The 27,093-nt window shown below is 37.0% G+C and overlaps 3 protein-coding genes across 3 annotated transcripts; all 3 read right to left on the bottom strand.

The window, feature by feature from the left end:
• Positions 1-8,163: 8,163 nt before the first annotated feature.
• LOC110787664 (uncharacterized) lies at positions 8,164-9,997 on the bottom strand. The gene is made up of 3 exons (XM_021992299.2): positions 9,182-9,997; positions 8,353-8,895; positions 8,164-8,262 (listed from the first exon to the last, which is right to left on the bottom strand). Exons 1-3 carry the CDS (start codon positions 9,995-9,997, stop codon positions 8,164-8,166), a joined length of 1,458 nt encoding a protein of 485 aa, XP_021847991.2.
• Positions 9,998-10,993: 996 nt separating this feature from the next.
• LOC110787678 (protein PLASTID TRANSCRIPTIONALLY ACTIVE 16, chloroplastic) lies at positions 10,994-15,272 on the bottom strand. Its single transcript, XM_021992320.2, has 6 exons — positions 14,308-15,272; positions 13,077-14,140; positions 12,262-12,711; positions 12,071-12,148; positions 11,806-11,864; positions 10,994-11,705 (listed from the first exon to the last, which is right to left on the bottom strand). The coding sequence occupies exons 2-6, from the start codon at positions 13,557-13,559 to the stop codon at positions 11,162-11,164; spliced, it is 1,614 nt and encodes a 537-aa protein (XP_021848012.2). The 5' UTR covers positions 13,560-14,140; positions 14,308-15,272; the 3' UTR covers positions 10,994-11,161.
• Positions 15,273-18,237: 2,965 nt separating this feature from the next.
• On the bottom strand, positions 18,238-25,234 carry LOC110787679 (uncharacterized). The gene is made up of 12 exons (XM_021992321.2): positions 24,962-25,234; positions 24,625-24,714; positions 24,414-24,539; positions 23,482-23,649; positions 23,316-23,402; positions 23,060-23,181; positions 21,649-21,690; positions 20,024-20,917; positions 19,605-19,778; positions 19,377-19,520; positions 19,125-19,256; positions 18,238-19,036 (listed from the first exon to the last, which is right to left on the bottom strand). The coding sequence occupies exons 1-12, from the start codon at positions 24,980-24,982 to the stop codon at positions 18,376-18,378; spliced, it is 2,661 nt and encodes an 886-aa protein (XP_021848013.1). The 5' UTR covers positions 24,983-25,234; the 3' UTR covers positions 18,238-18,375.
• Between the last annotated feature and the right edge of the window lie 1,859 nt (positions 25,235-27,093).

Here is a 27,093-nt window from a genome sequence, read left to right on the forward strand (position 1 = left end):
AATATGTTAAGTGGTATATAAGGAACTAGAGGAACTTGGATTACTCGTGTTTTTTGTCAAAATATCAAGCAACACAGTTTTAAGGAAAATACTTTAAATATAATATCTTTTCATATTTAATAAAAAATTAGATTTTTATCACAATTAAATAAAAACAGTTTTTATCTTCCTAAAACTTCTCCTAAATATTTTGACAAAATAAAGAAACATTCTTTTCAAAACAAACAGTGACTGACATAGTCTTAGACACGTCCAGCAGTTGAGGAAGTTGTGTGGGAAGTGGTCTCCCCTTGTTCCTCAAGTCTAGGGACGTGACAATCAAAGTGTCAGTTGTTGGCAGTTGAGTTTTCGAAGGAAACAAACCCTAAGGACAAAATTCTATATAAGGCAAAGAAGTTTTCTGAAACAAAACACACAAACTTTCTAAGAGTTCTTGCTTTCCTAAAAACGCATTGTCAAAGATTTTCTAAAAAACAGTTTGTGTCCTAGTTAATCCCAAGTTCCTAAGTGCCATATATACACCAAAGCATCATTAATATCTAGAGTTATCCAAATACGAATTGTATTTTGTATTAGTAAGGATAGAGTTATCTTGTTGAGACTTAGAGTTTAAGTCTGAGAGAGAGAAGTGAAAGAGCTGTAATCAGAGTAGATTACTGCGAGGAACACAAGTTTGAGAGGAACTTGTGTTGGAGAGATTATTGTAATCGAGGCATTACTATAATAAAAGGAATTCTCTTCTTGATTAGTGTCAAGAAGTTTTCACAATTATTGTTATTGTCTTCTCTATTCTCTGTTCCTTGATTGTTTCTTAGTTCCGCAAGAAACTTTACCAAAGTTCCAATTACAATTCACCCCCCCTCTTGTGTGTGTTCCTACTGGAATAACAGTACGTGTTGCTTGTCACTGGTCAAATGTCTTTAGTCAAGCTCTCCTTGATCCTAACTTTAGTACTCCGTACTACTAAACGACAATCGTATGATAATGAATTAGTGACTGTTGATTATTGTGAAAATGTAGGGGCGTGCAAGGAAGCTGGTGGATATTAATAAGAGCTTACTCACCCTTGGAAGAGTTATAATGCGCTAGTGTAAACATTCAGCTCGTGAATACATCAACTTAAAAAAGGTACATATCTCTTGGGTTTTGGTTTCCTCTTCATTTCTACTTTGTATTATGTACTACTATTATTGGAACTTCTGCATAGCAGTATCTAGTTGGTTAAGATATCTTAGTACTTTGAAGCTTTGTCATCTGAACAAGGACAACTAGTTTATTCCTACTTAATAGATAAGTAACACTAACCTATTAGCTCAAATGGAAGAGCATTGTGCAAATGCACAAAGTTGTGGGTTCGAATCCCATGTATGTTAATTTATTTGATACAAATAGAACAATGAGGGCGATTTATCAAAGAAGGCGCAAATAAAAATGGTCTTCCTTGATTCAATCAAACAGGGCGAAAGATATTTCTTGATTCCAATCAAGAAGGGGAAAAAAGAGTGTCTTCCTTGAAATAATCAAAGAGGGCAAAAGAAGTTGCCCTCTCTGGTTTCTATCAAGGAGGGCGAAAAAAGTTGTCGTATTTGATTGAAATCAAAGAGGGCAAAAAAATATTGCTTGTCCCGCTAAGCTAATACAACGATCCTAACAGGGCGACGGGAGGGCGATCCAAAAATCGCCCTGGTAGCCTAAAAGAGCGAGATTTACATCAAAGAGGGAGATATTTTTCTCTCTCTTTGATCTTATATGTTGTAGTGGCCTTTATAAATTGTTGACATAATTTGATTATTGATCACGCCTAATAAGATATTCTTTGGACAATCCGGATTATTTCTAGGTTCCTTAAATTAATTTAAATCACCCTATCGATGCTTGTTAGTTAATACGTGCATTAAAATCAATTTAGATTAGTAATGTATTCTAACGCACGTCCCATCATCGTTACATTGAACTAGTAAGGACCACCGCATGGGCTAATGCTGGGCACTCTCCGTATTAGTAAATGTCCCCCGAACCCTCAATCTCTACTCTGCGGATGTACATTAAGCGATCTCCACGACAGGAATCACAAGGGAACCTAAGGCCGTTGTGGTCAAATACTTGAGCCTAAGCCTTGGATGTTACTCTTGTATCACAATAATCGAGTTTGTCAGTTTTCCTCATTATCGTTGAAAACTGAATGCCGCGCGACTCCATGATCTAGGAAACAGGAGGCTGCAGCCACCCAGTTAGTCCCCGTTTACTTTTTATTTTTTTCAATTTCCTTTTTTTCCCTTTGGAAACCTTCATATTTTCTATTCTTCTCATCTCTTTCACTCTTCATTATTTTTTTTTTCTCTTTTTCAAACAACAAACAAGATAAGAAGAACTCTCTTATTTCCTTTTCAACACTCACTTTGTGCTCAAAACTAAGCATACTACAACTCCCTCACCTCACTTACTATTAGCTCCCCCAAGCTAGGCTTGGGACTAGTAACCAATAGGGCTTTCATGGGCTTGTAATATGGCTAGTAACCGAATAAAGGGGCACAAGCAACAACATGGGTAGAAAAGGAGGGAACAAATGTATCTAGATTAATCTGAAGGCTACCTAAACAGAAAAATACCTTCGTCCTCCACAATGTGCATGTATATGAGTCATAAAACACTACTAACAGTTGCAAACCAATACTCAAAATCAATGACACACCAGGAAGCTATCACACATCCTAACCAAGTCAACTAGCTAAGCACCAAGTCCACGAATAGTTAGTCAGAGTTGACTCATGTTAAGGCATCAAAGCAATCGAATATCAAATCATGGCTAACACATCCACATTGCTCGTCATCAAATACCAAGAATCAAAACAATTTTCAATCAAAGGGGCACAGGGAAGCATGATATTGTATTCATCGGAACGTATTTTTGTATTTTTTTTTCAAAGCAATAAACTACTCTAGAAAACATTAAACACACCAAAATAAACACACAAAAATAAGTAAATGCAAAAATAAAAGGAAAAACATACCTAATATGTACAAGTGAGTGAAACACCCCCCAAAGCAAAATCAGACAATGTCCTCATTGGCTCAAGGGCTATCATGAGGAAAGTGAGCAAACCGTGGCTTATTTGTCGCTGATTTCGAACCTTTCCGATGAATCTGTGCGCGCCCGATCAGGCGCACCTCGCCCGATCCGGATCGGGCGAAATACAATGCCTTGTTTTATTGACTTTTCTCAGCCCAGAATCCTTCCTTGACCTTTCTACGACGTCATCATCAACCGCCCGATCGGGCGGAATTTCGCCCGATCGGGCATTTCACTCGCCTTTTGTGTGGATCGGGCAACCGTCGCTCGTTCGGGCGATTTTCCAAAATTTTCCTTGAATCGACACGCGCCCGATCGGGCGCTCCTAGCCCGATCCGGATCGGGCAAAACGCAGACTACTCCGTTTCAGCTTGAATTCAACTTTTTCGAACTTGGAGCCTTAGACCTGCACAGCATTAAACGTCCAAACCGTAAAATACCCTCTTCTCACCTCTCTAACACCAAAAACTACAATGAAACACACACTTGCTCAAAAATTATACTAAAACACACAAACAAAAGCGAAAAATACACTACGAAAAGCAATAAATGGATAGTGAAATACTCATCCCCTATTATATTGATGCAATGTCCCCATTACACAATCTTAGTTTATGTACAGACAACGAAAGGAAGGGGATGAGAGCCACGACAACTCATCACCAAAGATGGTGCCATCTGGTGTCGAATCAATTGCCTTGGATGAGCTATGTGGCGCGGGAAGTGACAGACCACGACCCCGATCATGAATACGGTGCCCACCGTTCACCGAGCTTTCGGCCTTTCGGGTCTCAGCATCATCAAATCGTGCCTCCCGCAAAGAGATTGGTTAGTAAATAACCAACGAACGAGCGCAGAAGCTTGTCATGCGCACTCGCACAACTTTCGTGCAACAAGACATGCACGATAATCAACAACAATATTTGCATAAAGTCCGAATGAACTCTATGCCAGTAAGGAGTAGGATGCCTAAAGGAAGAAGAACAAAAAGAAAAAACAACAATAAAAGAAGAATAAGAAAAGGAAGGAAAAGAGAAAGTAGGCATACTCTCCTTATGGAAGTTGTTTTTACGGACTATTGACTCTTCAACCTCAATGATCAATGAAATAGCTCTCTCTGTGTTTTGGAATTCATGGTGGATAGGCTCTTCACCATATAGAGCTCTCTGCAAAGCATCCACCTCTTCTTTGTAAGTATTGTAAGTACCTGCGAAAGATTCACAAAGAGGAACATACTCTATTGGGTCATTGGGCTTTTGATTTTCATGGGGAGGAGGAAGATACTCAAGTAAAGGTTTTATGGGGAAAGAGAAGGGGAGTGAGACGGTGTAAACGGGGCTAAGAATAACCCTTGTTGGACTTGGAATATGAGGGGTAGGGGTTGACACAACAACAAGGGTTTTATCAACTTCAACTTCCTCATGGAATTGCTCTATGACATATGGCTTTTCAGTTTCAACAAATCCTTCATCCATTGATCCAACCGTCAAATCATCATCCTCCCACTCATCCTCAGCCTCTGTTATAAGCTCCTCCCACTCTTGGTTGCCTATGGGTTCACTCAGTTGACCCCCATCCCCAACACAACTCGAATCATTATTTTCAATAATTTCTTGAACTTTTCTAAATCTCTCAAGAGTAGCCTTACTAGCTTTAATAATCTCATTAGTAGCCTCTTGAGATCTAGTACACTGAATCTCAATCTCAGAGTTTAATCTTCTTAATTCCTCTAAGAAGCTATCTCTGATTTCTGATTCGGGTTGAACAGGATTGAGCAAGGGTTCACAATAATACACGGGAGAAGCAACAGTGGAATTATGAGGCAAAACATTGATATCCATGCAAGGGTTAGATAAGTCGTTAGAATATACATGATTATCATAAACATTAGAATGCACCTCATTATAACAAGCATTCAAGGGAGAGGGGGTAGAAACATGTAGATTATGCTCATAATTTGGATTAGCACATGTAACATGAATCGCCATTTCACGCTCATACAAATCCCTTGCAAACCACATATAGTAATCCCACATATCATCCAAAGACAAGGCTCGAAAATCACCATTAAATCTACTTTCTATCACATTCCTTGTATACTCATTTAAACCACCATAAGCAAAACCACAAGAATCCCAAAGATTAAAATTGTGGTAACCAATAAAATCATTTAGCCTATCGAAATACACCCAAAAAGGCTCATTTAAGAATTGAGGGAAAGAATAATAATCCATATTTTTCAGGGAAAAAAAAAATTAAAAAAATTAAAAGAAAAAAATAAACTAAAGAAAATAAAATATACACATGGTCTCAAAGAACAGGAAGTTCTATGAGACTCAAGAAAATAATCTAGATCATAAAATTAGTAGCAGAAAATTAAACCGTTTCCCCGGCAACGGCGCCAAAATTTGACAGGCTAAATCGCACTCCTATCAAAGATAAACCTAACGTTCACCAACTAAAAATATAGTAAGGGAAGCAGGGATCGTATCCACAGGGAAACAATGTTCTTTCTACTATTAATTAACTAATCTAGACTACTGGTAACAAAGAGTTGGATTGGTTTGTATATTAAACTAAAGCAAATAATCAAATCGGAAAATAACAATATTAAAGGAATCTAGGGCAACGGTTCACCATAAATGCAGAGCAGGATTGGACAACGGACAATAACAATCAATGAACAATCATAATTAGGAAAACATGCATCTCTCGAATCTTATGAATTCCTTAGGATAGAACAACTAGCGGGCTCTCGCTACGTACTAGAAATAATTCCTATCTAATAGCCACAGACCAAAAAACATCATATTTATACCTCTCGGCGCATAATCTAAGGTTAATCAAACTCAAATCAAAATAGTCCGGCCGAACAGAATTGACGAGCAATAATAATAAGCTATAGAAATTATAATCAATCAATCAATTAATCAAGTCCACATATAATCCCAATCATGCATTCATGGATCCCCTAAACCCTAGAAATTAAACTACTCACTCATGATAATAAATAACAAAGCAATTAACATAATAGAAAACATGATCAAGCAATAAGATAAATTAAAGCAAGAAACAATACCGACTTGAAGAACAATGGAATAATAAAGCTTGAATCTTTGATTAAAATTAAAACTAAGTGTTTGGAGAAAATAGAGAGAACTAAAATAGACTAAGTAATTAGAAAACTAGAATAAAAGATGTCACTAAAAATATAAGGGGCTAGTATTTATAGTTTGCCCAAAATAGAGCCCAAAATCGGAAATAAAATCTCGCGAAATACGCTGGAGGTTGGCGTGGCCCGATCGGGCGACGCTTCGCCCGATCGGGCGATGTGCTCGATAGTCGGCCCGATCGGGCAAAATTCCGCCCGATCGGGCGGTTGCAAAATGCCCAGAACAGCGCCCAGAATAACCGCCCGATCCGGATCGGGCGAAGCCCGCCCGATCGGGCGCGTGTTGAAACTGCACGATCCTCTATCTTAGAAACACCATATCTCCTTCGTTATAAGTCGGAATTAGGCGAGTGACCACTCGTTGGAAAGCTCTTGAAGTCTAGAATCCAACCCAATTTGAATCGCTGCATTTGGAGTTGTATAACTCGAGTTATGATCAAAAGAGTGGACGACATTCAGTTTTCTACTTCTTTCACTATTCGCTTTGCATGAAAATTCTTCCAACTCAATGTTTGCGCTCTCGAAAGTATATAATCTCTTGTATTGATTCAAACGAGTAGGAAATGCACAAAAATATGCTAATTCCTACAATGATGAACCTGAAACTACAAACACACTACAAGGAGCACATTAGTACTAAAATCGCTCCGAAGAGCTCATTTGAGATCAAAAAGTACTAAGGGACGGGGGTAAAAACTCTATATAAAACGCATATATCATATAACCCATTTGACTGAATCACATTCTTCTTGATTTCTTTGCATCATTTGTGCTTTTAATTTTGTGGATGAGGATGAGGTAAGTATTATTGTACAATTGTGAATTTCAACAAATTCATGTGGATTTAACATCACTTGTGTAAATTTGTGTATGTTTAACATTATTATGATTTTCATAATGGTTAGATCTTGGAATTGGAATGATTGTATATATGGCTACAATATGTCATTGAGATATATTGTCATTGATTATTTGGTTTCTGTCATTGTTGCATTAAATTCCGTCAATGATTATTTGGTTATTGCATGTCATTGTTGTATTAAATTTCGTCATTGATTATTTGGTTACTTTTGGTTTTGTTTTTGTTTTCTAGATGTGTTCTAGAATAATTATATTTTCTAGTATGAATATTGTCATTATTTTTATAAATACTGTCATTGGTGATGTTGTTGAAGTAAAGAAAGAGATCAACAATGGCGTTGTCAGAGAAGAAAGAGATCAACAATGGTGTTGTCGGAGAAGAAGGAGATATGAAAGAGAAGGAAGGTACCGCCTCCATTAGAGAAGGGCAGGGAAGAAGTAGTAACTTTTGAAGTTACTTTGTTGAGTTGTCAACAACAACACGTGAAATATAATGACGAAAATGGTTTAGGTAGGGGTAAAATTACTCGTTGGTTACCAACGGTGTATCACGCCTCTATATATACCCCATATAAGGGAAAAAGAAGGTGAACATATGCAATAAATCTTAAATTGGGTTGCGCATATTGGAAACAACATATGAGTACCAACTCTAGCGCAATTTGGATTATACACCCTGGTGGACAGTGCTCATTGTGCACCATGTTCAACATTTATTGAAAATCTAAAGAACATTGAGAATGATTTCAATGTACATGTACTAGTGAAATATTTAAACTATATGTTGTATGGATTTGAACAATATGTTCTTTGTATTTGAACTATATGTTCATTTAAAAACAGGGTGCACTGTAAGCATTGTGCACCCGGGTGCATAAACCATATTTTGCCAACTCTAGTATTGATAAAAAAAAAAAATAGTGATTAAATAAAAGTAATACCTGTATAAAAAAATGAATGTTGTAGTTGTATATTAGACTTGTGTTTCACCAATATACATGTATTCTGTTAAGAAGAATAGGGAGTACATGTAAATATATAGTATTGAATATCAATCGGCTCACGATATTTGATTATCCGCGCAAGCTCTATATTTGATCGTGGTAACATTGTTTTCAACTTGATCTAGAATGTCACAACATTCTCGTCTACTTCCCCCCTGTTAATAAAGTAAATATGAACAAATTAATATAAATAAATTGTAAGATTCATTGATTGGAGACGATAAGTAAATAAGTTAATGATATACCTGAGCAATATATTTGGTAGTAGGAGAAATAACTATAATGTTGGTAATATAATTAGGAATATCTGGTGATGATCGCGAACAAGGTGGCAAATCCCTGGTTGTTCTTCGAGTGTATGTTGTCAGTATTTGATTATCCCCGTTGATTATCTCAACGGATTGGAGGAAGAAAAGATGAGGTATATCACAAGGGTTTTTAGGGAACCATCGTGGGTTAAACATGTAAGGCTGTTTTGGAGGTTTTCGCCACGGAACAAATGTCTCTAGAGGCATTTCTAGTATACTCGGAGGTATGATTTTCTCGTATATTTGAGCTGTGTAACCCCATGCTATAGAGAATGACCAATGTTTAGTATTGTCGTAACAAATTGTTTGTTGTAGAAGTCTAGATTCATCTACTTTGGCCGCTTTCATTAGCTGGTTTACTGCCTTTATTCGATCCATGCACGGGAACAACGGATCAACCACCTCCAGGTGGTGAAGAGATACGGTTGGAGCTTGTGGGTGCGCCGATAAAAACCCCCATAAGTCTTTGTGGAGATCAATCTATGTATATATAATATATACCATCAACATCAAAAGTTATATCATACCAAGTATCATATATATATGCAAAAGGAACGCTTTGTTTTCCGCTCTAATCCCTTACATTTCCTTTTCTCTCCTCTCATTTCCACTTCTATGTTCTTTTTCTTTATAATGAGGAAACAAACAAATGAAAATCATCCTTTGAAATGTTTTATGTTGAAACAAACGGAACCTTAAAAAGAAAGTAACAAAATACAGATGGAGTAGTTTGTATTAAATTAAAGATTGATGGTTAATTACTTACCTGATGAAACCCCTTTTCATGTGTTAGAGAGACTCCTAGATCAGCTACACAAGACTGCATAAGATGATCACTCCCAAAAGTAGTTGGATATCTCTTAATACAAACATCCACATTCTTGGACAAGGCCTCAGCAAGAGGATAACTTATGGCATAACCAGCTCCACCAAAGGCCATCTCAAAAGAGTTATCAAAATTTGACAACACAGACTCTGCATTCTCCCCTATGTAAAAGTACTTCCTATGATCATATTTTTGCAACACATCTACCAAGTTATCTATGAAAAGTATAGTATCATCATCTGTCATCACAAACCATCTAATTCCTTCTTCCCTTGATGCTTCTCTAAAAGTCTCTGCGATTACTCTAAACATCCGGATACTACTCTTTGTTGGATGTTTGTCATAAGGTTTATACTTCAACGTGCTCTCAGAAACTCGATATGGAATGGAAGAAGAAGGCCATGGGAGGAACTTTGTTGGTTCGCGGTCAAGAAATAGGTATCCCTTGGTTACATTAGGTCGCCACCAAGAATCGATGTAGGGTTTTCTATACCTTAATAAATCCACTGTGCTTGATGTCCCTATGACAATGTGATTGATATTTGTAGGGTCATTTGTGTTGTTTGTATTGTACTGATAAGGATAAATGGTTTGTTTCGATTTAGCTATGTATTGTGGTGATTGATGATCTATGTGACGATTAGATAACAAAGTATAGAATAAGAAGAAGAAAATACCTATCAAAATAAGTGGTTTGTATAAAGAGATTATATCTTTGTCTGGTAACAAGGTGATCTTTTGTTGTTGGGTTAACATTTTTGGATCGGAATTTCAAAGGTTTTAAACACAAATACTAAGATCAAAATGTATATAATATAGTACTACGCGCGTATAATTTAGGTTGTTAAAAGAGTTTTAAGTGTTTCTAACTTTATATCATGCACAAATGCAAAATGATTTATGTTGCTTATGAGTTTGGTTATAATACATGTGAAGGTTAATTAATTATGTAGGAGTAGCTTTTAAACTTGAAAATTTGTTGCAGATGTAAAGGGGACTAGGGAAGCTCCTCGTTTAGCTTTACTTGTCTTGATTGGCACCAATTATATTTCATGTGACCAAAAACAAGGATTTTCTTGGATGTTTCGAGTTGTTATTCATTGCGCGCTACCTGCCCATACCATATGTACACAGTTCATATAAGGAATGAAAATTTGCATTTCAGGCTAAGTGAATAATATTCTCGTGAAACACAAGGGTTTAACTGCATGACAGGGCTCGGGGTGTGTGTGACCGCGTGTTGGTACAAGGTCACCTGATATTTCGCTTAAAGTTAGTACATGGCCTCCAAAATATTTGAAACGCCAATGATTTAAGGGAAGATACACATTGGCGTTAAAACATTTCTCTTTGCACACTTTGTCTTAATTTGTTCAATTTTTTTTGGTAACGTTGCTTGCTGTTCACCCTCAGTATGAGATAACGACTACAAATATGGCATAGATTGTTATAAAACAGATCTTAAAGAAACTAGAATTTTTATAAGTCTTATCAGATTTAACATAAGAGTTATGAATTGGTTTGCTACTGCATCAAAATATAACAACACAGTGCAATGCAACTCTAGAAAACGAGTTCTTGTACCAATGAAGAGTTGCTCCTGTTTTGGATCTTATAAATAAGGACACAACAGATTAAGTTAAGGACATCATGCATATTATTATTGAGTAATTCTATACTCTATAGTAGTTTAGATTTCCAGGTTCTTTTCCTGCAAGTTACAACCTATAATCTTAGGCTGAAGAAAGGAGGAAGAGAGGATGAAATTCATATATAGCATGAAACATATCTTTCCATCAATGAAATTACAGGAAACCAGAACTTGAAATCATAAATATACAAGAAATTAACCAGGACTCGTGGAACGTACTGTACCAGAAGACTTGATACTCTGGATAGTAACAGATCTTCTGATGATCATCAAACATCATCAACATAAATAGTTTCTTGCTTGAATAGACCACCCAATATGTTTCTTACTTCCTTTTTCGACTCTTTACTGATAGGTTTTTCCTCTTCTACTGCTGGTTTTGCTTTTGATCTGGATTTTAGCTTGGGATTATTTTGTTTGGTTACGGCTTTTTGTGCAGGCAAATTCAGTGCCTTTGCTTGTCCTCTCACAGTAGCAACCTGAACTTTTGGGATCTCGATATTTGAGTTTTTTACTGCACTAGAAAGCTGTGACCCGAGTTTCTCCCAGGAAAGTCCCGAACCCATGCCTTTTGCTTTGGTTATTAAACTATCCAATGAAACCCCTGCTTTATCTGCCTTCTCTTTAGCATCCTCAGTTAGACTAGCAGCTCGCACTTCTTGCTCTGTCAACTTTTTCACTTGTTCTTCGAGCTCCTTCTTAGCCTCAGCTGCTTCGCTGGCTTTCTCAGCAGCTTTTATAGCTTCTTCTTCTGCTTTTGCTCTTGCAACTGCTTCTGCATATTCTTTCCTTCTATTATCCTCAGGAATGACACTGAAAACACATTAGTTTTTAACATATGCATTACTCTTAAGTTTCAATTAATAGAACAATATTGGTCAAGTTAGTAGTGCAGAACAATGCAATGCCCTACCTGAATAGTTCATCTAGAGTTTTAGATGGGGCTGATGGGTCTGTATATACGTCCACAACCTGAGGAATGAATAGTGAAAGAAGAAAAATGTGAGAAGCATACAGTTCGTGTTGATGTCAGTTCATACAAGTTGGCCCTTGACAGTCACTCTAATCTTGTTGTTGAGCCGCGATATCAATTGATGTCACAATTGTTAAAAGTATGGTTTAAAAGAAGTTCCAACCATGTTTAAGTAAGATCATTGTGCAGAATGATGATAACCTACCTTATCTTCTGCTACAGCTGTATTCGAGAAAAGACCTGCCACCAAAGAAGCCATCTGTGACCTTGCTACCTCGCCTACCTGTACATTTTAGGGACCAAAGGATTAAAACCACACAAAATAGAGGATAGCACAAAGACATACACAATGTGACCATTTTCTTTTTTTACATTTGTGCGCATACTTTACATTACTTTGTAGTCGTTTGTGGCAGCACTCCCTTCTGCAGCCACAACAAGATTGTAAGAACTTTCAGGGGAAAAATCCTCAGTCAATGTTGTTGTGAGGAACGTGTATCGAACATCTGTTTGAATAACTCTTTCCAATAACTCGGTTACAGTAAATGGTTGAGATCGTGAGAAGAGGTTGTTGAAAAAGGAGGAGATCCCATCTAATACATTGTTGGTTGTTGCAACTGGTGAAGTATCATATATGATCGCCAAGTGACCTACACCAGCTAATTGAGCTGCTTCAACCACCTGTAAAGCATCTGATGTGGTGACCTCTTTGTTAGGGCCGTTCTCTGAAGAACCAATTGTAACAACCACCTTGCTAGCGTTCCCTATTGCTTTCGCGATTGATTCTGCATCGTTGAATATGGACTCAACAGCATTCAAGCGTTTCAGTTCTTCCTTTGATATGATCTGCCAATTATTCAATTGTAAGTAAATAGTATAATAAACTATTTTAACCCAAATGCTATTGAAATTTTATTTGTTCCTCCTCTTTGTGCAAATTATCAGCTACACTGTTTGTAGATTCTATTCACTTCTTAAAAGAAAAAAAGGTCCCTGCTTTTTTATTTACAATGCATTGATCTCCAAACTTTAACATAAACGTACTTCACTCATTCCTTTGTTTCATAGTAACAATAATAGTCCTTAAAACAGGCATGTCGAAAATTCAAAACGTTTTTCAAATACACTAAATTAGAAATTTAATTTTTGAAGAACAGAGGACTACTTTTATCTTAGTCTAACAAATCTCAAAATGGTTAGGAGATAATAACCTTATAGTCTGAGGCAAACCGAGCTAATTCTTGGGCAGCAGCAAGGTCTGGCACCCCAGCGCGAACCTTGAAGCCCTCTCGCAATAGCTGCTGAGCAATGCGAGCACCCGCCTGCCCGGTGGCACCAACCACGAATACAGTTCCAGCATCCTTCTGCCTACTACTGCCCACAAAGGCTGGAGAATTTTTGACAACTGGTATCAGTGACCTGACATCAACTTCAGATATCTTGCTCCAGTTAAACTGAAAGGGGTTGTTGTTTTTAACTTGGTCATCATCCGAGGATGAGGATGATGATGATGATGATGATGATGATGATGATGATGATGAATCCTCAGCCGACGGTTTTCTTAACCGAAATGACGAAAAAGGACCGGCATTCTTAGCAAAGACAGAAATCTGCCTTGGTTTCTTGGAAAGTAATAGCCTAGAATGAGGTGTAGTAGTTAACAGGAATGAATTGGAATGGACAGTATGAGCCATAGGATTATTAGCCAAAAAAATATAAAATATAAAATATAAAAAATAAAAACTAAGTTAGTTTAGAAAACTGTATAATCCATTCATTGGGATTTTGGCCATTAATTAGACTTGTGCTAGTGTGTGAAATGTGCAGTACACAGGTAGAAGAAAGAAGACAATCCATCTGCTTATCTCTATCCAATTAACATCAGCCACGCAAACACTATCTACAATATAAAGATGACCACTAAAGTTTCCAGGTAGTACCCCTGTAATCCTGTATGGGTCAGGGAATACACAAAAAATTGACAAGCTTCAATCCGTTTTATAACCAGTCAATGTTGATATATGGGTGGATGAAATATAATTGACCCCAACTTTAAAGTCACATACGTAGTATCCTATCAGACCGTCCTTCAATTAGGCAATTAATAAGCAGGAGACGAATGTTAATTGTAGTTTTCCAAGTTGTAACTGATCTATTCATTTCTTGATTGAAAGTCATTAGCGCCACAGACATTGATAATTGATTCTTTGGTACTTGGATTGACTGGGACACCGACTTCATAGGCTCAAATGTTGCCTCAAACTTACCTGCAATCCTGTTCATCCGAACACACATAATTAGAGCTGACAAACGTGTCGTGTCGGGTTCGTGTCGAATATAAGCGGGTTAGAAACATCTCAACACTAACCCAACCCATTTAATTAAACGTTTCATGTCGTGTTGACCCATTTAATTAAATGGGTCGTAAACCTCGATACTTACCCGCTTTTTTCGTGTCGCGTTATCGTGTCGTGTCAGATTTTGCCAGCTTTACATTTACCTGCTCCTCGCCTTCAGCATCATCCTTACTAACCAATTTGCAGAACTCACCTTTCTTTTAAAAAAACCTCATATGCATGCTCCAAATGCGCCAATTTTGCCCCAAAGCAACAATTTACTCACCATCAACCTTTAAGATGCTTGAATTCGAAGAGATGAATAAGCCAGTACGGCAACAATAGGCAGCCATGTAGGACAATCAACGATGCAGCTAACGTTCTCAGACTTGTTATCAAAAAGTAGATGTGACACACCCTTCCTATTTATCACCTTACTTGTAAAAATGGTCACTCACAGCAACGTTACATTGTTCTTTGTCACTTTTGTTTTCTTCATCATTACCGTCAATTCCATGTTTAGTGATTATTTTGTATCTCTCTATTAAGTAGACAATGGTGGTATTATATTAGGAAACTCTTATGAATAAAGCGGAGAATTAGGTGTTGATTAACAACAAATTATTCTCAACTCTGGCACATCCCGCCATTAATCATATCATAGGCCTTCAGACTGGTTAGTCAACTCTTAATTTTAGCTAACACGTGAAATCTATCTTAAAACTCATAGATGTACTGTTTTGCAATGGTGGTATTATATTAGTAAGTGTTTTTTTACCAATTTTACATTCAAATTAATAAGTGTTATTTTAGTAAAACTCATAAACTCTTAAAATTTCCAACCAAACCCATGGTATGGGTTTAAATCATTTTAAACCCATATCTCATCCCTTGAACACGCAAACCAAACACCCCCTTAGAGTTTTAGGAATGAAGGGAATACTATAGAAGGTCAATAAGATTTTCACATCCGTATAGTTGAGTTCTCCTTTTTTTTCACTTATTTCTATTCTAACAATATAAATAAGGATTAATAATTTCAGATAAAATAATATAAGATATAACTCGATAAGTTCAAGGACACCTTTTTATAACTTTCAATAAGGACCAATAAGATAAAACAATACTTTATCCGTTAGTTTTTAGTTGACACCATTGTTTAATCACATTTTTCCAATGCAATATTTCACCTTTAAATATCTCTAATAATCAATGAGTAAATTATTAAAAAAAATGATATTATAAATCTGAAAATTTTATCCAATAAAACTAAATAAAGTTGTCTATTTACCAATTACAACCTCAAACTTCAACATTTGAAGTTACAACATTAATATACCTTACTTTAAATTACAACCCCTTATTTTCTAGTAAAACATCAAATACGGTGTCACTAATATAATAATCAAAAGAGAAAATCCCAAAAGAGCAGCAAACAGTAATTAAATAATTCCAAATGAACAAAAACAAATTAATAACACTATTCATTTTTTTCTTTTTAAGAGAAAATTATGTAATTGTGTTTTAATAAGATTAATGACATCACATTCTGATTCATTCCGCCAGAAAATAACCTGGGTAATTAAAGTGGATACATAACTTTGAAGTTGTAATTTTTGAAGTTGTAATTTACAAATTTAAAAGTTTGAGATTGTAAATGACAAAGAGAACTTTATTGGTTGCATTTTGCAAAAAAGTTCTTATAAATTTATACAATTAGACAATTATTACAAGACTACACATGACTATTTTTTGTAAAGTATAAAAGTATATTATTTGAATAGTGCAAAAAGTCAAATCGTGTCGTCTAAAAAAGAACATATGAAGTATAAGATAAGTTCAAAGTTAATAGGGTCAATATGAAATTCAGGTGAAACGATACCTAACTTAGCAAGTTAAAAATAAAAAAATTTAAAAAAAATATGGCAACCCATTAAATTAAGCTCGAGCAACCAAAGAAGTGAGCGGCCCGAATTATAAGACTATGCTAAGCAATAATCATTTTCCCGGTTGTAAACAATCATATAACAGGGTCATCGCAATTTACAGACTATGCTAAGCAATAATCATTTTCCCGGTTGTAAACAATCATATAACAGGGTCATTGCAATTTACAGACTGAAGCCTTTTTCACAAGTTAACCATAGGTCCTATCTCAACGATTCATTTCAAACTGAAGGGAAAGAAAGAAGACGAGTTCCACATCCTTCTCAGAATAGCAGCAGCAGAAGGGTTTAAAGGAATAAGAATAACAGAACTATACAAGTTAAAATTACTTTAAGGGGTTCTTGGCAAAATACAAACATCAATAGGTGAAGATATGGCTTTTGAAGCACACATCCGTTAAACCTTGGACCAGCTTCACCCAAACAACCGAGAACATTAGCACAGTGATTAGATCCAATCAAACATTAACAAATAGGAGAGTGGTCATTATTAATGGTATATTCACAACAGACCATAACTAATTCTTCCAATAGATACCCTGTTTATTGCACAAACAAGCAATCAAAACTTGATAATGATACAGATAGTAGAACTTTCATTTCTCTACACAATTTTGTATTCCTAAAATTATGGTAAATTTGCGATCTTGCAACATGCTAAACTATGGTAAACACTTTTTCGAAATGATGAATACCAACATCAAGTCTGAATAAAGCAGATAAGAAAAAGTAAAGACAGATGTACTAATCAAATACAATTTATTATGCTTGTACAAGTAGGATTCTTTCCACAAACAAAAAATACTAATATAGCACAAATATTAAGATAGCATCGACTTAACATCAGAGCAAACTCAAAAGCACTTTGGGATACAAGTTGCTCCATGTTTTGCTAATACTACGCATACCATGCACTCCGATCATGTCAATTAATGGAAGACAACATGAAATCAGAAACAGGTCATTCAAAAATTAAAACTGCAATCATTCAGTCATTTCATACCCTTGAACGAGAGGTAAAAAGCAGTAGCCAGGAACAAACACTTGCCTAACTAGCATCAATGGAAATACAAGGGATAGAAGGGTTGCCTAATTAGCATCAATAAAATAGGTTACCAAGTCCCACCACCTATGGGTACACAAACTGGCCAAGGTACATGACAAATAGCAGCACCTTAAAACCACTAAAAAAAGCAAGTTTTATAGTTTCCCTAGAGCAAAACTCTAAGCAATATAGTAGGCAGAGGTAAAATCTATCCCAGAAAACCAACCCAATAGAAAGAAAGTAACAGCACATAAATAACCTTCATGATTTGAGACTAACCAAATTGTGAGAAGCAACAAGTTGACAAAAAGACTGACTGATACCAATACATATCGACTATAGTATGGTAGTTATAGTGTTATACATGCAAGTGTCTACCCATAGGAGAAAGGTGTTACCAAAATCAGGTGAGGAGGCATCCAAAGCCAGCACCAGTCAAAAATTATAGTCCAAGAACACCTTTAAAGCTGCCAATGACAAAAAAGTAAGATACACAATAACAAAACACGCCTATATTATAAAATTCCAATGGATCATATTCATAGCCTATACGTACACACATCTTTCTCCCAAGAGACTGTCAAAGTACTGAAATACTTCACCTGAATTGTGCTCAAAAAGTAGACCAGCTCAGGTTCTCAACCACATCTAGTTGGAATATTCTGATCTATCAATTAACCAGAAAGCTGACTTAGTACTAAAAACAATATTGTGTAATGGCACCATTAGGTATTTCTTCCTTACAATTATGTTCACAATCAGTAGATTGAATGAACATAACAATCACAAGTTACCATTCACTAGCACAAATAAGTAGTCTAATCAGTGACCACAATATAAGACAATCATACTATAGCAAGATGAATGAACCACAGAAGCAACCCTCTCTGGTGATTCTACAAATACAATAAACCAGGAAATGGAAACAGTCATTACCAGAATATAAAGCCGCAAATCCTGCATACAGGCGCAGTCAAGAGATATCTCAGGAAATCCTCTACTATCCATCTCAACTGCCAGCAGCAAACATAGACTGCATTAAAGATATATCAACTACACTTATAGCATTAAAAATATAAAGTACACCATAACAAGGAAAAAAAACGAAAAAAAAAAACCATTACGAGTAGTTCTGTTACAAAAATAAAGGCAACATCAGAAGTTAAAAAAAACAGCAACACATTCAGCGGCTAATGCCCTTCTTTGCCCTCAGTGACTCAAGAGCCTTTTCACGTAGCTCAATCTCCAGCCTTTTCTTCTGTGATTCTGTCTCTTCTTCATCACTTGAATGCTTCCTCGTACGACGTTCACCATTCGAAGCATCAGCATTCTTTTCATTGTTTTCCACATCAGAAGACATAGCATCAGCATCTTTTGACTTTCGCTTCCGTTTATTAGCACGCTTATCTTCCTTTCTCCGACGTCGCTCCTCACGGCGTCTACGCCGCTCCTCTTTCCGCACTTTCTTCTCTTCCTTCTTCTTTCTCTTAGCTTCCTTTCTGTCCTCCATCTCAGATTCGGAACTAGTATCATCTGAAGCTACTTCTCTTCGCCTTGACCTTCTATGTTTCCTCTTCTCAGAAACTTCAGCTCTATGCTTCTCACTTTCCTCAGACCCAGAATCAGAGTCAAAACTACGACTTCTCCTTTTATTGATTGGATTATCCAAGGAGTCAGACATAGTGTTGTCCCTCATATCTTTTTGTTGGGAGTTTCTCTTCTCGTCCAATTTGGAAACATCCCCAAGGTATAATATGTCAGACCTTTCACCAGATACAGATATTACAGAACCTCTAGGCGGTGACTTTTTTAAAGCACGGATTTCCTTCAAAGACGCTTCTTCACTGTAAATCAATCGATGATAAAATGAGTGGATGATAATACAAGAGAATGCAACAAAAAAATAGAAAGTTCATATAAAATTCAAAAAACCTTATTTTCTCATTGTTCTCCTGCCTTGCATCAGCAATGTCACGATGTCGGTAGCTGCTCGATCGTTCAGGAGATTTCCTGGAGCATGCAGCTCTTTTTCCTTCTAACTTGTACTTGTCCACCTTGTACTCTCTACAACATTGAGATTTAATGTTCACCATAATGTTTCAGCAAGAAATTTTAAAATGCAACTTTGTGAGCTCTTACAAACAAAATGATATAAATAACTTCTTATTTTTGATAAATTGAAACCTGTTATTTTCAAATTTCCCTTCACTTGTTTTTGGGCTTCCATGACGAACTTTCTGATCTCTTAATCTAGTAGGGCTTCGACTTCCATTAAGAGTGGTTTTATCTCCTGCATTGTTTCTAGGGCTATCATGAAGAATGACCAACCTGCACAAGAATGAAATACAAGTTATTAAGTAAAAACGCCCAATAGACTAAACATTTGTTATATAAAACTGAGCAGCAGACAACCTCCTATCTTCACCAGAAGTCTTAGTCCGGATTTGTGGTGACACCACATTTGACTTCTCTGGAGGAGGTGAGACAGATGGAACATTTCTGTGTGAGGGTTTTCTGTTAGAATGATCTCTCTGGGGGGACAATGAAATAGGTTGTCTATGCGTGATTACTGCAGGCTCATGGTCCCTGCAAGGTAGTCATAATATAAGATCATTTGGCATAACTCATTTCAAAAACATCTTATTAGTTAGAAGGGAGGAGGGGGGAGAATGGTTTCTGAGAAAACTATAACAAAACTGCTAGACCTTTCAGCAAAAACAAAAAAGAAATAGTAAGGTCTGTCTTTTAAGGAAAGACGAAAGACTAGCTCTTCCTTGGATGATGCTTAATGAATAAAAGTTCTAATGTGCATCGTACTGATCCAAAACTACCTGTTTCTTTCTCTAGGAGATTCATGTGGGGATTTCTGAATCCTGGGTGATCTCATCTTAACCGGTGAAGTAGAGATACCCCTGGCAGGGGATTTGGAACTTCGACTGGCAGGTGATGGAGATCTGCTTGGCGAATGAGTAGGCGACCTCCTACGAGCTGGAACAGGTGATTTTCTTCGATCTGAAGCTAATGATCTGTGTTCCGCTGGAGATGGAGACCTGCGTCCCCTTGCCAACGGGGACCTACGCCGAGAAGGAGACAGGAGCCTACGTCGAGCAGGAGACAGGGGCCTTCGTCGAGCAGGAGAAGGCGACGGAGACCTACGTCGAGCAGGAGATGGGGACCTACGTCGAACTGGAAAGGAAGACCTTCGGACAGGAGATTGGAACCGACGTCGAACAGGAGACGGAGACCTACGCTGACCTGGAGACCGAGACCTCGGACTTGAAGAGGACCTCCTCCTACGGCGGCGAACAAGAGAAGGGGATCTGCGTCGCCTAGGGGATGGTGATCGGCGACGCAACGGAGACGGTGACCGACGCCTCCTGGGAGAAGGGGACCGACGTCGTAAAGGTGAACGAGACCGACGTCGGAAAGGTGAAGGTGACCTCCTTTTGGTAGGAGAAGGTGAAAGTCGTCGAATGGGAGATGGTGACCTTCTACGTGCTGGAGAACGAACTCTACGCCTCATGGGAGATGGGGATCTATATCGTGTACGAGGTGAAGATCGCCTTCTCGATATAGACCTCCTCCTTGGAGATACAGACTCCCGGGCAGACCTCCTCCTGGGAGTGATAGATCTTCTTCGGGGTGATCGCTGTCTTCTTTCAGGAGAAACTGAACGCTCTTTCCCCCTAGGAGAACTAGAAGTACTCCTCGATGCACTTTTTTCTCTGAAAGTAAAAAAGTTAAATCAGACTTGGATAAAGCATCAAAAGTTATAATGACTAACAGCAACTGTTCAAAGGAAAAAAAGGGAAAAAACCAACTCAGTGCAACACCCAGTATCCATAGTGAATCCTACTAAAGAGGATATAATTCAACTAGCAAACGGAAATATCGATAAAATAATACGTGGTGCATTTTTTAGAAATAAATAACTGAATAACAAAGAGATAAATGAAATGTGGAGGTTGATGATGAAAACAAACAAAAGATAACAAAAAAATATAACACGAAGAAAATGATAGAAATGATGCCTACAACATTAACTACATTTATAAAACTAAAATATAGCAATATTAAAATAAAACAGTAGCAAGGTTGAAAGTAATTTTATAAACCCAACCAAAAAAAACTGATGACAGTAAACTCGACATTGACATCAAATAGCAACCTACTTATAATTTTTTACAAACCACATAATTTGAGGACCTCTTAAAACTGGATGTGGCATGCTTGTAACCTGGACTGAGGATAACCACAAAAGCGACCTCAGTTCAATGTTTTGTGAAGACCACGTAGTTTAAATAGCTTCTAGAATGGAATGACTTGCTAATTGACCTAGATCGAGCAATTCTTAAAAATAATGTAAAGGTTAAACCTTTAAAAAGAAGCTGCTACTTATTATCTAATAACACATGTATGTATATCAACCAAGAAGATAGATTATTAGAAAATTTACCGACGAGGTGACTGGGAATGAGCAGATGGTGACTTGGATGCCCTGCAAAAAAGAGGTAGTATGTGGGTCAGTTTTCTGTTGCCAACTAAATCACCAAACATGTCTATGGTTGATGCTACAGCAACTGAATGATTGGAGGTCAAGCGATATGCAGCAACTGCCTATAACAACTAAATGCATCCCCGGGCTCAATTCAAACACACTCAAGAGAATTGGGGGCAGGGGGTGAAAACGCCATATTCGTAGAAACAAAGAAAGAGAAATAGACAGGACGGCTGTATTCACAAGTAAAGCAAAAAAATGATCTTCCTCAACCACCACGACCACCCAAATAAAATAGGATTTGATAATTGTATTCCAAATTTCTAATTTCCTTGAGAATGCATAAGCTGAAGGAAATGCTACAGAAATGTACACTAGTAAAGGTGCATATAGAGATCAGTACAAGCATGTTTTTTCAGAAAATACGAGTAGCACAATACTCCCTCCATATTTTATTAAATGGTGCACTTTCCTAAAGCGGCCGTATTTTATTAAATGGCGCACTTTCCATTATGCTTTTACATTTTAATAATAATAACATATAATATATATATATATATATATATATATATATATATATATCCTCTCATGGATCCCACTCTCACCTATTTTATTATTTCTTCCTTGACTTTTACATTATTTGAATAATTTAATACCCCATTAACTTATTACAATTGTTTACTCCCTACTTACCCCATTTGTATCTTATTTTAAATAAAATCAAGTCACCCTCCTTAAACTCTATGTCGGTCAAAGTGCACCATTAAATAAAAAACGGAGGGAGTAACGGATACCATCAAGAGCATGTGAATCAAGATGATGGCATAGGTAAGAAATATAAACCTCATCATAAGCAGGATAAGCCGTCAATGGATGATATTTAAGAAGATAAGGTAGAGAAAGAAGTTCAACATTAGGCTCAAGTGACTACCACATAACTTATCACAAAGTACTTATAACAAATGGCTAACATCAAAAGCTAGTATAAATTGTAACCTCTCAATTATCTTGTCATGATTACAATAACCTAAGATGCAAAAACGGCATATGGAATATGGAGAATTAATCTGCTTCAACCCTTTTGAAGTAGACCATCACCATTTAGATGTTATAGTAAGTGCTGCTGTTTTCAACAAGTAACAGTCCTGGGTGGTGGGGAAAGAAATGATAAATTTTACCCTTTCAACACAGAAGCAAGAAGATACATAAACTTAAAATCAATTTAAACAAAACGTTCCCTAAAATGCTTCGCCAGTTCAGTTCGATCTATAAAAAATACGCACATGCCAACAGAACTATGAAAAAACATCAATACTCAATAACACTTAAAGGGGAAGTACATAGAAATATTATTGAAGTTAAAGCCAACCTGGATCTTCCTCCAAAACCATTTCTCACACCAGCTCCATCCTCATCTCCAGATTGCACACCAGAACCTCTCTCTCGCCTTCTATTTGATTCCTCGGTAGAATATTTGCCAAGTCCGTCATCCTACAGTAGTTTGAGGTAAGGATATGAACCCAAATAATTGCAGAAGCAAGCTGAGTGACCATAAGAAACACGGGAGTTAAAATCAAACAACCCAACTCTTAAGAAGCTAGCTAGCATGGAACATATTAAATTACCATTTGCCTCTCTTTCTCTTGCTCGGATTCTTTAGCCTCCTTTTCTTTCCTTCTCTGAATTTCATCAAAGATACGATCATTCTCCGCCTGCAAGGATTCAAAATTTAATCACGCAATATAGACAAATACAGAATTGAATAATGAGCTTCAGTAGGTAGATGAGAACCTTTTTCTTCTTGGTTTCCTCCTCCTTAGCATCCAGGAATTGTTGGGGGACGCCACTAGCATTTTTCTGGGCACTGAGAAGAAGCGACCAGAGCTCTTTCATGAACTTACCAGTGTTCTTTTCCATGAAACCAGTCAGTTGAATTTGGATCTGCTTTCCATTTACCACCTGCCTCAAAACAAGCAGAAAGAAAGAATAAATACCTATTGCGAATTTTGAAAAAAAAACATTCGGCACAAATCCATTAGATAACTAAGGCTGGGTTGGAGAAAGTAAGACTCGCATGATAGACACCGATATCAGAAGGCAAAAGCTCATTAGCTAAGAAAAAAGTTACAGAGCAGCTAAAAGTATATTCTCCCCATCCCTTCACAGTCGCCAAATTGCAATATTTTGGGTCTACTATTAAAAACGGGGTCTTGTTATATTCGCTTTAACGTAACAGGCGCAGTCAATGAGGAGGAGGGAAGAGGGAAATTGAAATTCTACCATTTACCATTTTGCAACTACAGAATGGGAGCAACGCCTGTGATAGGCTACAACCTAACCTAACCTTCACAACTAAGCAGGGATGGCTGTAACTCTGTAAGACTCTAGAATCCGGTTCATATAAAAAATAATTGTGCCTAGAGCTGAAAATGTGGTGCATGATGACAGACATGAACACAAGTGTTGTAACACCGACATGGAAAAAACAACAAATTTGAAAAAAAAAATCACCCATAAGGTATGTGAGGATGTATCCAAGAACATATAGTTATCCAAGTTCTTGGACACAAGAAATGCCACCAACGACTGAATATCATATAAATTGGTGTAAGCTCTGTGCTGAAACTATTTAAAGTAAGCCTATTCAAAGGAACTAGGTCCATTAATAACAGTATAAATGAAGTATCCAATAACCAACGGCGTTATAACAGTGCTAGGGGTACCTTTCCTTCCAGAAGTTCATGGATAAAGTTAATGAGCACTTCGTCTTCAAATCCATCAAGTAGTTCGGTCACTCTTTTCGCAATCCACGGCTTGATAACATCCATTTTCACTTTCGTAATATCAACCTATCCAGCAAAAATCACCATGCAAACAATTAACAAAGTACTCTTAGATATGCTCAAAGGTAATAGGTGTGCGGAGAAAACGAACCAAATGTTCGAGTTCCGGAGGAAACTTCTGCGTTTTGAGCAACTTTGCTTGCTTGTTTGAGAATCGAGTGTCTTGCTCAGCAGACGTACCCTATTCAAACGGCAAAATCCAGATTCTAATCAACTAGCAGTAATTAACAAGCAATTTCAAGCTATACATGCTCAGAATAACACCAACGAGAACAGATACAACCAAGAATTCACATTCTAACACAAAGTGCATAATCCAATTCAATCCGATCTAAAACCGGATCCATTCATAATCAAAACATCAATTATCATTACTACGAAGTTACAAACTAACAGATTCAAGGAACAGGAGAGAGAAATTTGATTACCCGGAAAAAGCCGCCCGACATTTTCTAGGGTTTGGAGAAACGCAAATTGAGATTCGACTTTCCAAGATACAAATTGAATGGAATATTCAAGCGTTTATTGATGAAAAAGATAGAACTAGGTTATAGATTTAGGCAGAAGATTGAGCGGCGCGCAAGTGAGGCATCGTCGAGGAGGATGAGGTGACTCGGTTGGGTATGTGCGCTAGTGTGGGGGTGAGAGAAAGAGAGCTGTGCTTGAAATGCAGAGTTTTTGTCGAATGCAAGAAAGATGTAGCCCTAGCTAGTATTATGTGAATTTACCCAATTAGACATTGTTGGGAACACTCATGTCCATGATGTACAAATGTGCAATTGTTCCTTCTAATTCTATCTATGGGTCATCTAAAGTACTAAAGCAGTGAAGGCCGGTAAAAATGACGTAGTTGAATAATTATGAAATCTTGGAATGACGGTTAGACCCCGTCTTTGGCCTCGGAGAGTAGCGCGACAGGTGCTAACCCGGCCACCCAACCCAGCAGGTCAGGGTGGGCCTGCAATTCATACGCCCACTGTACCCTAGTTCGAGACTTCGAGCTAGATTGGTTGGTAAAATATTTTAGGTTTTAAGGGAATTGAAAGTTTTGGAGGAGTTAAAGGGATCAATTTCAATTTCCATTGATATTCTTTGTTGCTTTCTATATACATGAAGAAGTTAAACATACTCTCTCTATATTTTATTATGAGTCACACTTACCATTTCCGGTTGTATTTTATTAAGAGTCACACTTCCATTTGTAGTAACTTTTCTACCCCATCTTCTAATTATTTAATATATCTAATTTCCTTTAGGGACTACCATTCCAATAAACTCTCCCTCTACTTTGAGTAAAATGCATTTTTCGTCAATTTTTTTCTATTTGTTTATTACTCCCTCCCCACAGCTTTATTATTTTTATTAGATTCAACTCTCTTTCCTTAATACGCGTGTCGATCAACATGTGACTCCTAATAGAATACAGAGGGAGTATTTGTTTGATACTTTGTACATGCTTATAAAGTTACAATCTACGCTGGATAAGTAGGATTCATCCTGAAAACAAAGTATTCATTTCTTTCAATAGAGTGAATATGCTCAGTTGAATATTTGAGCACTAGATCTTTTTATCTCTTAATTTGTGATTTTTCAAGTAACTAGTTGTTGGATCATGCGCGCGCGCACGGTCTCCTTAGATATAAAAATCTATTTCGTAAAAATGTTAGGTAAAAAACTGGCGTAAAATTCCATAGTTAATGCAACGACGGAAAATGCTAAAAATGATATGTTTTAGTTAAAATTGCATATAATACTATTAATATCAGCTTATGGAAACTTCCGCTCATATAAGATTAATTTTAGTTCATGTCAAAATAAAGTTTAAACTTAATCCCAAGCCAGAAATTGAAACAGTTTATGAAAAAAATTCTTCAAAATATATAATGAACACATCCTTGCAGGAACACAAAGATTACCCATAAAATCTTGCAGTCTCATTGTGCAAAATGCATGGTCGTACATTTTTCAACAAATTACAAACAGTACCAAACTTGACTATTTGTCTTCCTCTTTGATTTCTTTCGTTGCCAAGGCTAATCAAGCCTGAGTAGGTCGCATGAATGACATCACTTCTATCTCACCCCGAGTCTTGAGCAGATTAAATGTTGTACTCGGATGACTCACCATTGGTTCGTTTAGACTGTTTTGATACATTAGTTACCTCCAATCGTGATCTTCTCTTGCTGATAATAAGAGTAGACCAGCTTCTAGTTTACGAATGTGGAGTTCTCTGACTCCTTAGAGGAGTATAAAATAATGTGAAGAACTTGTCGATTGATGAGCGACATCTATGTTGCTCTTATCTTAGGAATTCTTTCTTTTTTTCTTTGTTTTTGCTGAATTTAGCATACTTTTATATCCGTTTATATGCCTCTCACTAACTTTGATCTTGCATAGGTTACATTAGATCATTCCATGGTTTTCAAGGAGAAACGGCAGAAAAGACTAGGGGGGTCGAAAAAGCACGAGGCTAATGCGTGACCTCGTCCCTCGTGGGTGTGACGTTTCTTTTGTCAAATCAAGTGTAATTGGATTTCCTGTGAGTTTACACCCAATTGAC

The sequence above is a fragment of the Spinacia oleracea genome, chromosome 6 (assembly GCF_020520425.1).
Source record: "Spinacia oleracea cultivar Varoflay chromosome 6, BTI_SOV_V1, whole genome shotgun sequence".
Lineage (NCBI taxonomy): Eukaryota > Viridiplantae > Streptophyta > Magnoliopsida > Caryophyllales > Amaranthaceae > Spinacia > Spinacia oleracea.